The following is a 15744-nucleotide window of genomic DNA, read 5'->3' on the forward strand; positions in this document are numbered from 1 at the left end:
GAGCTCCAGCCTGGGGGAGCTAAGAGGACGCCTCACCCCCTCCTCGGTCCTCCCATTCTCCTGCTCCACCCGGTCCCTCTGCATCACATCCGACCCCCCAACAATGGTCCCGGACGGGGGGGAGGAGGGGGAGGCATCTGTCAGCCGCAGGAGAAACGCGTTCAACAAGATCTTCAAGAAGAAGACGGGACGCCACTGAACAGCTGTTCCTCCTGATGGACTGGGGGGAGGGGGGGGAGTAAATTTAAAACGACCAAAAAAAAGAGAAACAGCAACTGTTTCAGCCAATCAGACGACCACAGAACCAAAGAGTGTTTCTGGCCAGGTTTAGATATCGACTCATCGGCCAGCAGGAAACCAACGAAGAAGAACGAAGGCGTTGAGAGCAGAACCTTTGACAGCAGAAGAAGAAGGAGGACGTGTTGGAGGTAGATTTAGAGAAGAGATCGAGAAGAGAAAAGGAGTGTTTCTCTTTCAAAGTCTCACTCTGTGACACTGATTGATTTTCCAATGAACCAATTAGTCTGACCGTGATTGGGCCTCTGGCGAGTCACGTGACCTGATGGACTGCAGGCATGAGAACAACCAGAATCAGCCCCACCTGTCACTCTCCGTTAAACTAAGACAAGGTCGGGGTCCAGACTCAGGACTCAGGGGACACACCAACGAAGAAGATGAACCGGAGAGCTGCTGAAAGGGAACGCTGTGTGGAACGCGTTATTCTCTCTCCGTCACAAAGAAGACACCATGTGGGGGGAACACCAACGAAGAAGAGCACAAAGGAGACGATAAAAGGCGGCAAACGTTTTTACGGAGAAACGTTACCAGTAGACGCTCTCTTTGGTGTCAATGGTCTCAGTGGGACCGTTGACCTCCATCTAAAAAGCAATTGGTCCAATTTCCTGCGTTACAGTCTGCTTCTTGAATCGTCTGCGGAGTGTGCGGCTCCTACTCACAGCTTCCTCTACACTTGTAGATTCATTGAGAGATGATTTGACCTCCAGAGAGTGTGTGAGAGTCTCAATGTCTGTTCCCAACCAACAACAGCTCACTCTGGCTCTGAGATGGTCAACAGTTGGACTTCTGAAGAGTCAGTGAGCTGATGGACCACGTTGGGGTCAGTGGACTGATGTATTGACTTCCAGCCAATCAGTCAATTAAAACGACCCAAAAACAGACGAACAGCAACTTTTTCAGCCAATCAGACAATGAGTTTCATCACAACCACAAAACCAAAGAGTTTTTCTGTTTGTTGAACGAGGAAAAACTGTAGATACTCAGAAAAACCAACGAAGAAGAAATAAGGCAGATTTATTTTGACCCAACCAGACGGAAACTTTAACACAGCGCCAAAAATAGCGGCCAAAGTTCGAGAGAAACGCAGGACCCTTTATCACTCTCCTACCAAAGTGGACTGGCCCACCCCCCCATGTTGTTTTTATGTCCTTTCTGTTTCAATTGTGTTGTTAAAACCTGAAAATATATCCTGTTTTTACATTAGAAATAACTTACGAAGAAGAAGAAGAGAGGAAAGGGTCACTGTTTGATGTTCACCTGTATAAGAGTTTATACACACACACACACACACACACACACACATCTTTTATCTAAGAATGTGAAGTTTAGAAAGGCAGATGTCACAGATTGTTTATTTAGAGCTGTCACTGGGAGGACTACATTACCCAGAATTCCCGTCACATGCTACCAGTAAACTGCAAACGTCTCTTGACTCGCACCAGAAAATCAAATGCTTTGTTGTGTTTTTATTTATGATAAAAAAACTATTAAAGACTGATAATCTTCTTCTTCTTCTTCTTCTTCTTCTTCTTCTTCTTCTTCTTCTTCTTCTTCTTCTTCTTCTTCTTCTTCTTCTTCTTCTTCAATGTCCGTACGATCAGTTTTTAACAAGCAGATTTCACCGCAGGTGGTGCATTCACTGACCTCTCTGCTGCTCAGGAGATCTGAGAGAAAGAGGGTTGACCCAGCGGGGGGCAGCACCGAGCCACAGCTCACTGAGGAACACTGACAGGGTGTCACTGGAATCTGAGTCAATAAAGGTTAGTGAATGTCCTTCAAATACAAGGAAACCAACAAGGTTCTGTTCCTTCAAAACACACCTTTCAGAATGACAGTCTTCAGCTGTGACCTCGGATTTGCTTCAATAGATTTTGTTTTGGGATAGGGTTAGGGTTAGGGGTTAGGGTTACAGACATAAGTCCCAAGTGAAGTCTTCAGGTTCATATCAGGTCCCAGGATAAGCTTAATTTCAAGCAAGTCCCTGCAATTCAAATTGAACACCAACAAGTCCCAGGTTGAATCCAACTAGTCCCTAGAGAACTTCCACGTTAAGACCAACTAGTCCCAAGTTAGATCCCAGGTTTAGAACAATAAGTCCTAAGTTAGGTTTCAAATGAAGGACAACAGGTCCTAATTTACAACAACCACAATTCCCAAGTTAAGACCAACAGGTTAAACTTGAGATTAAGTGGCATGAGTTCCGGGTTAGGTCCCAATCTGTCCAACCAGTCCTACACTCTCGAGATAGTATCACCATGTCCCAAAATAAGTTTCAAGATAAATCCATCAAGACTAAAGTTAAGTCCAACATGTCCGAGTCACAAATGTAATTTCTAATCACAAGTTGAGACAATAAATACATTTAAGTTCTGCATTAAAAACAACAAGTCTCAAGTCAAGTGTTTAATCAAGACCAACAAGTCCCACCTGAAGACTCAAAGACCCAATTTAAAACAAGTCCCAACTAAAGACTCAACTATGTCACAAATCTGACTCCAATTTAAAACAAGTCCCAACTAAAGCTCAACACAACCTGAGTTCAGTCTTAAATAAGACCACCAAGTCACACGTGAGGTTCTAAATCTGATTTCAATCTAATACAAGTCCCAGGTTAAGGACAGCAAGTCCCAGGTCTACACCAAAGAGAAACAAGTCTTAAGTCATAAATCTCCAGAAAGGAGAGTCAGTTTAATATATGACTTCAGGTTAGGGTTTTACTCGTGTTGTCAGCGGACGGTTGTGAAACGTTTCTCGCTTCCTGAGGCGTTATTATCTCCTTATAAGGGTTCCTCATAACGCCTCTGTCCCCCCCGCCCACTTCCTGTGGTTCTGCACAAACCGCCAGCTCTGATTGGCCAGGAGGTAATCTAAGTTAAACTGAGGAGAGGATTTAATAACTTTCACCAGCTATAGCCCTGAGAGGGTGGATCCTCAGTGAATCAGCCCGGAGTCTCTGAAGCAATGAGACGTCAGTTCTTTGGTAAAAGTGAGGAAACGGCAGAAAGCAGAAATGAAAGAAATGTCATCACTTCCTCTTTTGAGCGAGGCGGCTTCCTGTTGAGCAACAACAGGATTCATGCTCCAAACCCCTCCAACTCAAATACAAACGCATATATCTATCTTACTGAAGTTGATTTAAAATACAGATTTTTACCAATGTGTCCCCATCGTGATATTATTTTAGTATCATTTCAAATGTATTCTGAAAGTCCTTCATGTTCATGTATGTTGTTATCTATCAAAGTTTCTTAAGTGATTTGCAAACCTATTGATACAAATTAGAGACTCCTAATTTATGAGTGTAATTATTATTACTGTATATTTTAAATGATAACTATGATTATTAAATATGATGTGTTTTTATTTGATTTACTTTAATTATTATTCAATATTGTTATTATGGAGCTGCAGCATGTGACCGAACATGAGCCCCCCCCTCACTATGTGTGTTGTGACTCTGCGTCTATATTTACCCTGCAGGCCTCACTCACACACACACACACACACACACACACACACACACACACACACACACACACACACACACACCCTGTCTCTCGGAGGCTCGTCGTACAGATGGAGGTAATCGTCTCTAAAGTTTTTACTCTCTGAGTTTCTTCAGGATTTCTGTAAATATGAAAGTGTGTTTAGAGAAGGTCTGCATCAGAGAGGAGGAAACGTTAGACTGCAGGTCTGAAGCACGAGCTGGAAACACAGCGAGCTTCTCCTCTGTGTGAAGATAGAGGCTGTAAAGCACGACTGAGTTTTATATTTACTAACCAGCATCTTGAGAGCCAGCCTTTAGCACAAGTCTTAAAAGTCCTGAAATTCAAGTATTTTTAAGAAGTTTTATTCTGCAGGAAGGTGTCTTTCAAACGGTTGCATTATTAAAGAGAATGTTATGAAATGAAAGGTGCTTTATTGAACTGCTATGAGTTAAATGAAAGGTGCTTTATTGAACTGCTATGAGTTAAATGAAAGGTACTTTATTGAACTGCTATGAGTTAAATGAAAGGTACTTTATTGAACTGCTATGAGTTAAATGAAAGGTGCTTTATTGAACTGCTATGAGTTAAATGAAAGGTGCTTTATTGAACTGCTATGAGTTAAATGAAAGGTGCTTTATTGAACTGCTATGAGTTAAATGAAAGGTACTTTATTGAACTGCTATGAGTTAAATGAAAGGTGCTTTATTGAACTGCTATGAGTTAAATGAAAGGTGCTTTATTGAACTGCTATGAGTTAAATGAAAGGTGCTTTATTGAACTGCTATGAGTTAAATGAAAGGTACTTTATTGAACTGCTATGAGTTAAATGAAAGGTGCTTTATTGAACTGCTATGAGTTAAATGAAAGGTACTTTATTGAACTGCTATGAGTTAAATGAAAGGTGCTTTATTGAACTGCTATGAGTTAAATGAAAGGTGCTTTATTGAACTGCTATGAGTTAAATGAAAGGTACTTTATTGAACTGCTATGAGTTAAATGAAAGGTGCTTTATTGAACTGCTATGAGTTAAATGAAAGGTGCTTTATTGAACTGCTATGAGTTAAATGAAAGGTGCTTTATTGAACTGCTATGAGTTAAATGAAAGGTGCTTTATTGAACTGCTATGAGTTAAATTAAAGGTACTTTATTGAACTGCTATGAGTTAAATTAAAGGTGCTTTATTGAACTGCTATGAGTTAAATGAAAGGTACTTTATCAGTAATTATTACATCTTATTATTAAATGGTAAGGACTGACAAACATGTTTTAATATTTAGACGTGGAGCCTGTTACAAATGTAATGTACTTTCACTGTGATTGTTATGGTGCAATATGAAGTATAAGTTAATATAATATCTGATAAATGCAGCAAAAAGGAAATGGATGAATATTTTAACGCTCGTCTTCCTCGGACCATGCTTCATGTTACCGCCAAGTCATTTGTTGACATAAACAAGTAAACAGAAACACAACATGGCCTCAGGAGAGATCAGACCTGAGGTTAATCAATGTAACTTCATCAGATTTGATTAACCTGGTGTGACTGTACTGCAGTTTAATTAGATTGTATTTTGCAGCACGTCTTTCCTGCAGCATGAAAGCACAGATCACTAAAATAATAATAATAATTACGAATAGAGAACAATTCATTATAATAAATAATAATATCTAATAATACAAATGTGAATATTGCACAGAACATATTCAAATATCTTGTTTATAAAAAAACTAAAGAAAACATTTTTATTCCGTTGAAAGCCGGATATCTGACCTTTCCAACTAGTCCTTGAACGCACCACATATTTGAGGATCAGGAGATATTTCTCACAGCTACGAACGACTCAGATGTCCCCGAATGAAACCTGAATTATGAAACACATGCTGCAGGAAAACATGTCTTCACACTGCTGAGTAACAAGTTGTATTATAGTGTGTGTGTGTGTGTGTGTGTGTGTGTGTGTGTGTGTGTGTGTGTGTGTGTGTGTGTGTGTGTGTGTGTGTGTGTGTGTGTGTGTGTGTGTGTGTGTGTGTGTGTGTGTGTGTGTGTGTGTGTGTGTGTGTGTCTGAGGAAACGAGATACTACTCTGATGGTGCTGCGATGGTGGTGAAATCAAGTTTGGGGAACTAGACTAATGTTTTTGTGGTTAAAGCTCAGATCATACTTTAAAGAGTCCTCTCCTGCTGATGTTCAGGTGTATATCAGTATGTAGAGTCTCTACTTTAAAGAGTCCTCTCCTGCTGATGTTCAGGTGTATGTCAGTATGTAGTGTCTCTACTTTAAAGAGTCCTCTCCTGCTGATGTTCAGGTGTATATCAGTATGTAGTGTCTCTACTTTAAAGAGTCCTCTCCTGCTGATGTTCAGGTGTATATCAGTATGTAGTGTCTCTACTTTAAAGAGTCCTCTCCTGCTGATGTTCAGGTGTATATCAGTATGTAGAGTCTACTTTAAAGAGTCCTCTCCTGCTGATGTTCAGGTGTATATCAGTATGTAGAGTCTCTACTTTAAAGAGTCCTCTCCTGCTGATGTTCAGGTATATATCAGTATGTAGTGTCTCTACTTTAAAGAGTCCTCTCCTGCTGATGTTCAGGTGTATATCAGTATGTAGAGTCTCTACTTTAAAGAGTCCTCTCCTGCTGATGTTCAGGTGTATATCAGTATGTAGTGTCTCTACTTTAAAGAGTCCTCTCCTGCTGATGTTCAGGTGTATATCAGTATGTAGTGTCTCTACTTTAAAGAGTCCTCTCCTGCTGATGTTCAGGTGTATATCAGTATGTAGTGTCTCTACTTTAAAGAGTCCTCTCCTGCTGATGTTCAGGTGTATATCAGTATGTAGTGTCTCTACTTTAAAGAGTCCTCTCCTGCTGATGTTCAGGTGTATATCAGTATGTAGAGTCTCTACTTTAAAGAGTCCTCTCCTGCTGATGTTCAGGTGTATATCAGTATGTAGTGTCTCTACTTTAAAGAGTCCTCTCCTGCTGATGTTCAGGTGTATATCAGTATGTAGAGTCTCTACTTTAAAGAGTCCTCTCCTGCTGATGTTCAGGTGTATATCAGTATGTAGAGTCTCTACTTTAAAGAGTTCTATGGAGACTGCTATATAAACACACTCTCAGGAAGTGGTTTAACGGTTCTTTCTTTCAACAGTTTCTACCTTCAGGTTTCAGCCTGAGCACAGTCTGTGGAAAGAATGAGTAAAGCTGTGTGTGTGTGTGTGTGTGTGTGTGTGTGTGTGTGTGTGTGTGTGTGTGTGTGTGTGTGTGTGTGTGTGTGTGTGTGTGTGTGTGTGTGTGTGTGTGTGTGTGTGTGTCCTCCAGGCAGTGTGATTTCATTATCTGCTGAATGTCAGCTATGTGAGACCTTCAGCTGGAATGGATGTGGATCATCTCCACGTCAACAGCTGACTGTGTGTGTGTGTGTGTGTGTGTGTGTGTGTGTGTGTGTGTGTGTGTGTGTGTGTGTGTGTGTGTGTGTGTGTGTGTGTGTGTGTGTGTGTGTGTGTGTGTGTGTGTGTGTGTGTGTTCCTCTGATAGACCTGTTCTGGCTTTTTGCTGCAGCTTTGGTTTGAATCTCAAATCTGATTCTTATAGTTTGGAGTCTCTGGAAACTTACCGTCTGTTTTTTATCTAAAATAAAAAGTTATTTCATGAAAGAATTCAAAACATTTAGAGAAAAAACAGTGTGTATGTTTTTATTCATAGAGAATAAAGTCACAATATTTACCTATTAATTGTTTCAGCGGATCCTTTCTGGAGAAGATAAGGAGTGTATATTTAAAGATGAATAAAGATACAGCTCCGGAGAAAGAGAGACCACTCCACATGTTTCTTAAATCTGTATCTCTACATGTATGGCAGCCATTCCAGTGTCTGTTGAATTCCAACACCGAGAAAACGTGTCAGTAGTTTATAGAACACATAAAAACAATTAACTCAAAGACAAACCTATAAATAATAAAACCAGAGGAAATGATCATGCTGAAGTGGTGTCTCCATTGTAAAGGTTAGACAGATTATTTACAGTCAAAACTAATAACACACCGCCCGTCCAAAAGACAGGCCCCCTCTGATGTCCGTTGGACCGCCTTCAGCTTTGATCACGCATTCTCTGTGGCATCGTTTCCACGAGCTTCTGCAACGGCTCAACATTTATTTCTGTCATCATTTTTGATCTTGTATTGATGACGGAGATTCAGACCACTGATCAAAGTCTCTCCAGCACATCCCAAAGACTCTCAATGGGTTCAGGTCTGGACTCTGGGGGGGCCGATCCATGTGTGAAGTGATGTCTCATGCTCCCTGAACCACTCTCTCACAGTCTGAGCCGATGGATCCTGGCCTTGTCCTCTTGGAACATGCCCGCTCCATCAGGGGAGAAGAGATCCACTGATGGAATAACCTGTCCTTTAGGATATTCAGGGAGTCAGCTGACCTCATTCTTTGGGTTGCTGAACCTAGACCAGACCAACTGCAGCAGCTCCAGATCATAGCACTGCCCCCCCAGGCTGGGGACCTTTTTTTGGCCGGGCAGTGTGTGACCAACGTATCGTAATATTTACATTTTATTTGCATGGACTACTTTATGTTCAGGAACATAGTGACATCACTATGAAATACTCACACTCCTATTGGCTAGTGCTTCAACGCACTGTACGTGATAGGCTAAGGGGCAGCACATCTCTAAGCAGGTTGACCAATCACAACAGAGCTAACCAATCAGAGCAGACTGGGCTCTGGTTTCAGACGGAGGGTGAAAACAAGAGCTGCAGCAGCACAGGCAGTCTGAGACACAGAGCATGGAGACATGTCCCAGTAGAGACACAGAGCATGGAGACATGTCCCAGTAGAGACACAGAGCATGGAGACATGTCCCAGTAGAGACACAGAGCATGGAGACATGTCCCAGTAGAGACACAGAGCATGGAGACATGTCCCAGTAGAGACACTACAGCATGGAGACATGTCCCAGTAGAGACACAGAGCATGGAGACATGTCCCAGTAGAGACACAGAGCATGGAGACATGTCCCAGTAGAGACACTACAGCATGGAGACATGTCCCAGTAGAGACACAGAGCATGGAGACATGTCCCAGTAGAGTCACAGAGCATGGAGACATGTCCCAGTAGAGTCACAGAACATGGAGACATGTCCCAGTAGAGTCACAGAGCATGGAGACATGTCCCAGTAGAGTCACAGAGCATGGAGACATGTCCCAGTAGAGACTCTATGTGTTGACCTATTCCCTGTTCCGGCAGGAGGAGGCTGCCCCCCGGCGCTCGGTGTCTGAACTCGCTGGAAGATTTAAGAACCCGCCGGCTGCTCCTGATGCGGCCGGGAGAGAGCCGGTGAGATACTGTCTGAAATCAAGCACTTTCACTCCGTCCCGCTCCAGACATGTGAAGAGGAGTTATAAAGTAAACATGCTGTTGTTTGTTTCCAGGAGAAGCCGGTCCGACGGAGACCTCCCCGCTCTCTCAATATCCCCAAACCCTCCGGGGACCAGGAGGAGGTGAGACAGGGAGCTCTGATCAACCCTAACTACATCAGCTGACAGGTGTGATTTTAATGCGTGTGTGTGTGTGTGTGTGTGTGTGTGTGTGTGTGTGTGTGTGTGTGTGTGTGTGTGTGTGTGTGTGTGTGTGTGTGTGTGTGTGTGTGTGTGTGTGTGTGTGTGTGTGTGTGTGTGTGTAGCCTCCAGGTGTCACCTCTCCTACCAAAGCCAAGAGGAACTCGGCTCTGATAGAGAAGCTGCAGGTGAGTCAGTCAGACCTCCAGCCCAGGGCCAGGAAGTGATGTCATGGTTTAGGACTCATTCCTCCCCCTCTCTCTCTTTCTCTCCCCCTCTTCCCCCCCTATCTCTCTCTCTTGCTCTTTCTCTCCCTCTCTCTCCCCCCCTCTCTCTCTCTCTGTGTCTCTCCCTCTCTCTGTCTACCTCCCTCTCTCTCTCTCTCCCTCTCTGTGTGTCTCTCCCTCTCTCCCTGTCCCTCTCCCTCTCTCTCTGTCCCTCTCTCTCTCTCCCTCCCAGATGAACCTCTCTCTCTCCCCCTCCACCCTCATTCCCTCCCCAAAGAGCCCCGGCTTCAGGATGCTGCCTACCTTCTCCCCCCCTCCCTCCCCCAGCCTCGCCCCCTTTGCCACCTTACCCCCCTCCAGCCCCATCGCCTCTTCCCCATTGGCTGAGGAGGAAGGCCCCGTCTCCTTTGAAGCCCCTCCCACTGCGGGGGACGGGGCCATCCTGTCCAACAGCAGCATCAAGGTGAGTCAAATGCTGCGATGTCATTGCTCCATGCGGGGGGGGGGGGGGTTAAATAGGTTCCAATCAAACAGCTGATTGATATTTCCAAGTATAAAAGTTTGTGTCTGAATGACATCATCTCTCTGCGCTCTCATTGGTCCTCCTGCAGAGCCGAGTGCGTCACTCCATCCGGCGACGCCCCCCGTCCCGCCGCCACCGGACCTCCAGCACCGGGGAGGAGGGGGGGATCACCACTGAGGGGGCAGTCACCACTCCCAGCCCCCCTGCTGACCCCAAGGACGAAACAGCGGGAGGGGCGGGAGGGGCAGGAGGGGGAGAAACGGAGGAAGGAGGGGGAGAGGTGTTCAGGAAGGAGGGAGAAACTGACCCTGCAACCTCGCCTGAGAAAACTAACGAAGAAGAGGTCGGTGTAGAGTCCAGAGAAGAAGAGAAGAAGAAGGAGGAGCAAGAGGGGGAGGAGGTGGAGGATGGGGGAGACTCGTCTTCATCAGGGAGGACGGAGGAGAAAGACAAACAGGAAGCAGCGACAAACACCGCGAGCAGAGAAGAAGAAGAAGAGGTGATTCTGCTCTAAATGATAAAAAAGTCATATTTAAATATTTATGATTTGATATTTTATTTTCAGCGAGCAGTCTGCTTTTAATTTACTCCATGTTAGATTACAGAGCCGGGGTCAAAGGGCAAATTAAAAAACTGGATTTTCTTTAAGATTTAAGTCGTACATTTCCAGGAAAAATCTGACAAAATTCCCCCAAAAATGGAAGGATTTATTAAACGTATTTATTTAGAAGTTTATTGATCAGGGAGATACAAAACAGATGTCATGCACACAAGTTTCTAGCTGAAGCTAATTTGCAACCCCTGTCCCTGGTTAGGCTTTTGCTATTAAAACAGAGTTCATAGGTTGGTACCTATTACTGACAAGGATGACTGTCCGAATGTTGTCCTGCGTTTCCCTGTTCTACAATTATTGCTTGTTACACTCCTAGTTCTAATTCCACTGTATTTCTGGAGCAAGGTTGTTCCTCAGTTTTAAGAATGAGAGGCCTAGAAAACTGTCAACATTTAGAAGATTATGTTTCTTGATAATTTGGCAATGGTGCCATCTAGAGGTTTATTGTCCATTACTTTCAGTGCCTGTTAATGACCTAATTGGTGCCATTGTGGTTTTATTAGCTTGACCCCAAACGGTTGTACAATATGATAAATGGGAGAATATCATGGCATGCATGAACTGTTGTGCTGCCTTAGGGGTATATATTGTCTAATCAGATGAAAGCAGTTTAAAAGGGTGTTGACAAACTTCAATTGAGAGTCTAAAATGACACCTAAACATTTGAACTCGTCTACTTGGTCTATCTCTCTCATTAATCTTTATTCCAGAATTTTCCTTGGCTTTCCTCCTAATTGAGAAGCACATCGACACAGTTTTGTTATAATTCAAGGTTAAGTGATTATTTTGAAGCCACTGTGACACACCAGACATTTCTTCTCACAGTAATTCTGCTGCCATCTGTGGAGTTATTGCAGATACATACAATTGTGTCGTTCGCATACATTTGGCTCTTTTGCAGGTATCAGGTAAATCATCAATATAGAAACTAAAAAGGAAGGGACCCAAAATTGAACCTTGTGGAATTCCCATATGGCAAGTCTGGACAGTTGACAGGGTAGTGTTAGATCTGACCCATTGCTCTCTGTGTTCAAGATGACATCGAAACCAAGTAATTGTCTCATCTGAGAAATGAAATGCTTTGAGTTTAATTAGGAGAATTTCGTGGATGACAGTGTCAAAGGCTTTTTTCAAGTCCAAGAACACTGCCACTACTACATTTCTGTCATCTACTGACTGTTTTATAGATTCTGTGAGATAACAGTTTGCCCACTCTGTTGAGTACCCTGCTCTGAGCCCAAATAGTTTGGGGTGCAGTAAATTATTGCTTTCGAGAAATAAGTAATAATACATGTTTTACTGCAGTCACTAGTTTGTGAAGCATTAGTGAAAGTAAAACAATCAGATGGACTTTATTCAGGGGAAAAAAGTTAACATTTTGTGGGATAAGAAACTTTAATAGTTAAAATAAAAATATAGCAAAGAAGAAAAATAAATTCAAATGAAAAACAAAATAAAGTATCTGATATTAAACTCAGTCACACACCGGACTGTTACCGCTGTGTCTTCATCCTCAGGAGACGTCCAGCTTGTCCCGCTGAGGATCCGGACGCTCTGCCACTGGGGGGCGGGGAGGGAGACCCTGCAGGACACAGCAACTCTGTCGCCGTGCTCCTCTCATCTCTGAAGACGAGGAACCGCGCTGCATTCTGGGAGTTAACGGAGGTTCAGAAGCTCCTGAGTGTTTGATGTGAATCTGTTTTACTAACACCCCGCTCTGGCCGATCCATGTTATTCCTGTGATGATAGCCTCTGATGTTAGCGTGTCATGTTAGGCTCTGATGTTAGCCTCTGACGTTAGCCTCTGACGTTAGCCTCTGACGTTAGCCTCTGACTTTAACCTCTGACGTTAACCTTTGACGTTAACCTTTGACGTTAACCTTTGACGTTAGCCTCTGACGTTAACCTTTGACGTTAACCTTTGACGTTAGCCTCTGACGTTAACCTCTGACATTAACCTCTGACGTTAGCCTCTGACTTTAGCCTCTGACGTTAACCTCTGACATTAACCTCTGACGTTAACCTCTGACTTTAACCTCTGATGTTAGCCTCTGACTTTAACCTCTGATGTTAACCTCTGACTTTAACCTGTGAGGTTAACCTCTGACGTTAACCTCTGACTTTAACCTCTGATGTTAGCCTCTGACTTTAACCTCTGACGTTAACCTCTGACTTTAACCTCTGATGTTAGCCTCTGACTTTAACCTTTGACGTTAACCTCTGACTTTAACCTGTGAGGTTAACCGCTGACTTTAACCTCTGACGTTAGCCTCTGACTTTAGCCTCTGACTTTAGCCTCTGACGTTAACCTTTGACGTTAACCTCTGACGTTAACCTCTGACTTTAACCTTTGACGTTAACCTCTGAGGTTAACCTCTGACTTTAACCTCTGACGTTAGCCTCTGACTTTAGCCTCTGACGTTAACCTTTGACTTTAGCCTCTGACGTTAGCCTCTGAGGTTAACCTCTGACGTTAGTCTCTGAGGTTAACCTCTGACGTTAACCATCTGACGTTAACATGTGACGTTAGCCCGTGACGTTAACCCTTGACATTAGCCCGTGACGGTAACCTCTCATGTTAGCCTCTGATGTTAGCCTCTGATGTTAGCCTCTCATGTTAGCCTCTCATGTTAGCCTCTCATGTTAGCCTCTGATGTTAGCCTCTCATGTTAGCCTCTCATGTTAGCCTCTCATGTTAGCCTCTGATGTTAGCCTGTGAGGTTAGCCTCTCATGTTAGCCTCTGATGTTAGCCTCTCATGTTAGCCTCTGATGTTAGCCTCTGATGTTAGCCTCTGATGTTAGCCTCTGATGTTAGCCTCTGATGTTAGCCTCTGATGTTAGCCTCTCATGTTAGCCTCTCATGTTAGCCTCTGATGTTAGCCTCTCATGTTAGCCTCTGATGTTAGCCTCTCATGTTAGCCTCTCATGTTAGCCTCTCATGTTAGCCCGTGAGGTTAGCCCGTGATAGAGCAAACGTTAACGTTTCCTGATACTGAAATAATCCTAACCCTCATTCCAAACCTTCATAAATACTACTTCTTATATATATAATGTAACCTTCTTAATAATTCAGCAGGAACAGGAACTCTGAATCTGTATTTGGATCGCCACATTGTGCCTTTGAGTTTAAACTGGAATTAAACTGCATATTTTCTCTATGTTTATCTGCTCTTCACTTCTGTGTGTTTCTGAAAGAGTTGTGTATTCCGCATTGAGTCTCTGTAAGATCTGAAGGTGAGAAGCGACTTCACCGGATAAACGCACTGGAGTAAAACGTATAAAACACAGGTTCAGAAGTCATGCGTTCAGAAGACCTTAAAAACACAACAAAACGACTCAAAACAAACAGAAGGACCACAGAGTATTCCTGATTTTGTATAACTTGAGAGGCTAAAGACCCACACGGTTTTATTTATGTTCATACCAACTCCAACCCTAATTCTGTAGTGTGAAATGTTCACAATAAGACAGACAAAATGACAAAGTATTCCAGTATTTTGTACTGTATCAATAGCTACATTCCCATAAGCTTTGTTTATGCTTATGCTAACGCTAGCTCTGTGACATCATCCCTTCACAATAAGGGACAAAAAGAAAACCCAACAATTTGGTACAGTACAATTTTAAAGATTAGAGACTTATATGTGTCTTTTGTTCATGCTAGGGCTAAGCCTAACTCTGTAGTGTTAAGTCTTCACCATAAGACAGGCAAAATGATTCCACTATTTTGAAGGGTTAGGGTTTGAAGCATAGACTGTATATATAGAGTCAATATATACAGTCTATGGTTTGAAGGCTTAAGACCCATAAGCGTTATTAATGCTAATGCTAAAACTAGCTTCATGACATCATCTCTTCACAATAAAAGAGACACATTCAATAAAAATAAACCCCCAAACCACAGAGGGCTCCTGCTATCCTCCCTCGCTGCTGCTGGAGTTGATTCACGGTAAAGACTGGATAGTTTGACGACGATGTTTGCCTGCCACAATAAAAGACTGAAAAGGTGATTTAGTGCAACTAAACAGCTTAGCGCCCGGCGAGGACGACAGGATCCTCCATGTTGGCAGGACTCTGTGTTAATCCGTGGAAACATGTTCCTGGCTGGTGCTTTAAATCTGATTCTGAGAATTGGGTTGATCCTCTGAACCACAGCGGGAATAAAACAGAAGAACAAAGAGAGGAAGATCCAGCAGTCAGTCTCTCCTCTCTCAGCCAATCTCAGGGGAACACAGTCACGCTAACAGACACCCCCATGAACCCCCCCTCATCTTTACTGACATTAACAAAATGATCTTTATATCTCCTGAGGTGATTAAATATGCAAATGAGGCACTATCTCATTAAATCTCAGAACCTGAACAGGGTTTGGTGTCGAACAGAACTAAGAAAATAAAGACATTAAACACAATTATTTTTAAAGAACCTATTTAGCATTAAAAAAGAAAAAGTCTGACGGAGAGGGGCTCAGGTCCTGACGGAGAGAGGCTCAGGTCCTGACGGAGAGAGGCTCAGGTCCTGACGGAGAGAGGCTCAGGTACTGACGGAGAGAGGCTCAGGTCCTGACGGAGAGAGGCTCAGGTCCTGACGGAGAGAGGCTCAGGTCCTGACGGAGACAGGCTCAGGTCCTGACGGAGAGAGGCTCAGGTCCTGACGGAGAGAGGCTCTGGTCCTGACGGAGAGAGGCTCTGGTCCTGACGGAGAGAGGCTCAGGTCCTGACGGAGAGAGGCTCTGGTCCTGACGGAGAGGGGCTCTGGTCCTGACGGAGAGGGGCTCTGGTCCTGACGGAGAGAGGCTCTGGTCCTGACGGAGAGAGGCTCTGGTCCTGACGGAGAGAGGCTCTGGTCCTGACGGAGAGAGGCTCTGGTCCTGACGGAGAGGGGCTCTGGTCCTGACGGAGAGGGGCTCTGGTCCTGACGGAGAGAGGCTCAGGTCCTGACGGAGAGAGGCTCAGGTCCTGACGGAGAGGGGCTCAGGTCCTGACGGAGAGAGGCTCAGGTCCTGACGGAGAGAGGCTCTGGTCCTGAC

The 15744-nt window shown here is 43.8% G+C and overlaps 2 protein-coding genes across 2 annotated transcripts in view; both read left to right on the plus strand.

Moving 5' to 3' along the window:
• Positions 1-1803, plus strand: part of LOC134871818 (stromal interaction molecule 1-like) — an 8863-nt gene extending 7060 nt beyond the window's left edge. Inside the window, exon 14 of the mRNA XM_063894747.1 lies at positions 1-1803. This exon is cut by the window's left edge and continues 147 nt beyond it. Coding sequence (XP_063750817.1) covers positions 1-199 — 199 coding nt within the window. The 3' untranslated portion in view covers positions 200-1803.
• A 1966-nt stretch (positions 1804-3769) lies between these two features.
• On the plus strand, positions 3770-13877 carry dub (duboraya). The gene is made up of 7 exons (XM_063894748.1): positions 3770-3879; positions 9041-9130; positions 9226-9294; positions 9477-9539; positions 9811-10041; positions 10190-10600; positions 12232-13877. Exons 1-7 carry the CDS (start codon positions 3874-3876, stop codon positions 12253-12255), a joined length of 894 nt encoding a protein of 297 aa, XP_063750818.1. The 5' UTR covers positions 3770-3873; the 3' UTR covers positions 12256-13877.
• The last annotated feature ends 1867 nt before the right edge of the window (positions 13878-15744 follow it).

This window comes from Eleginops maclovinus, chromosome 11 (genome assembly GCF_036324505.1).
Source record: "Eleginops maclovinus isolate JMC-PN-2008 ecotype Puerto Natales chromosome 11, JC_Emac_rtc_rv5, whole genome shotgun sequence".
In the NCBI taxonomy this organism is placed as follows: Eukaryota; Metazoa; Chordata; class Actinopteri; order Perciformes; family Eleginopidae; genus Eleginops; species Eleginops maclovinus.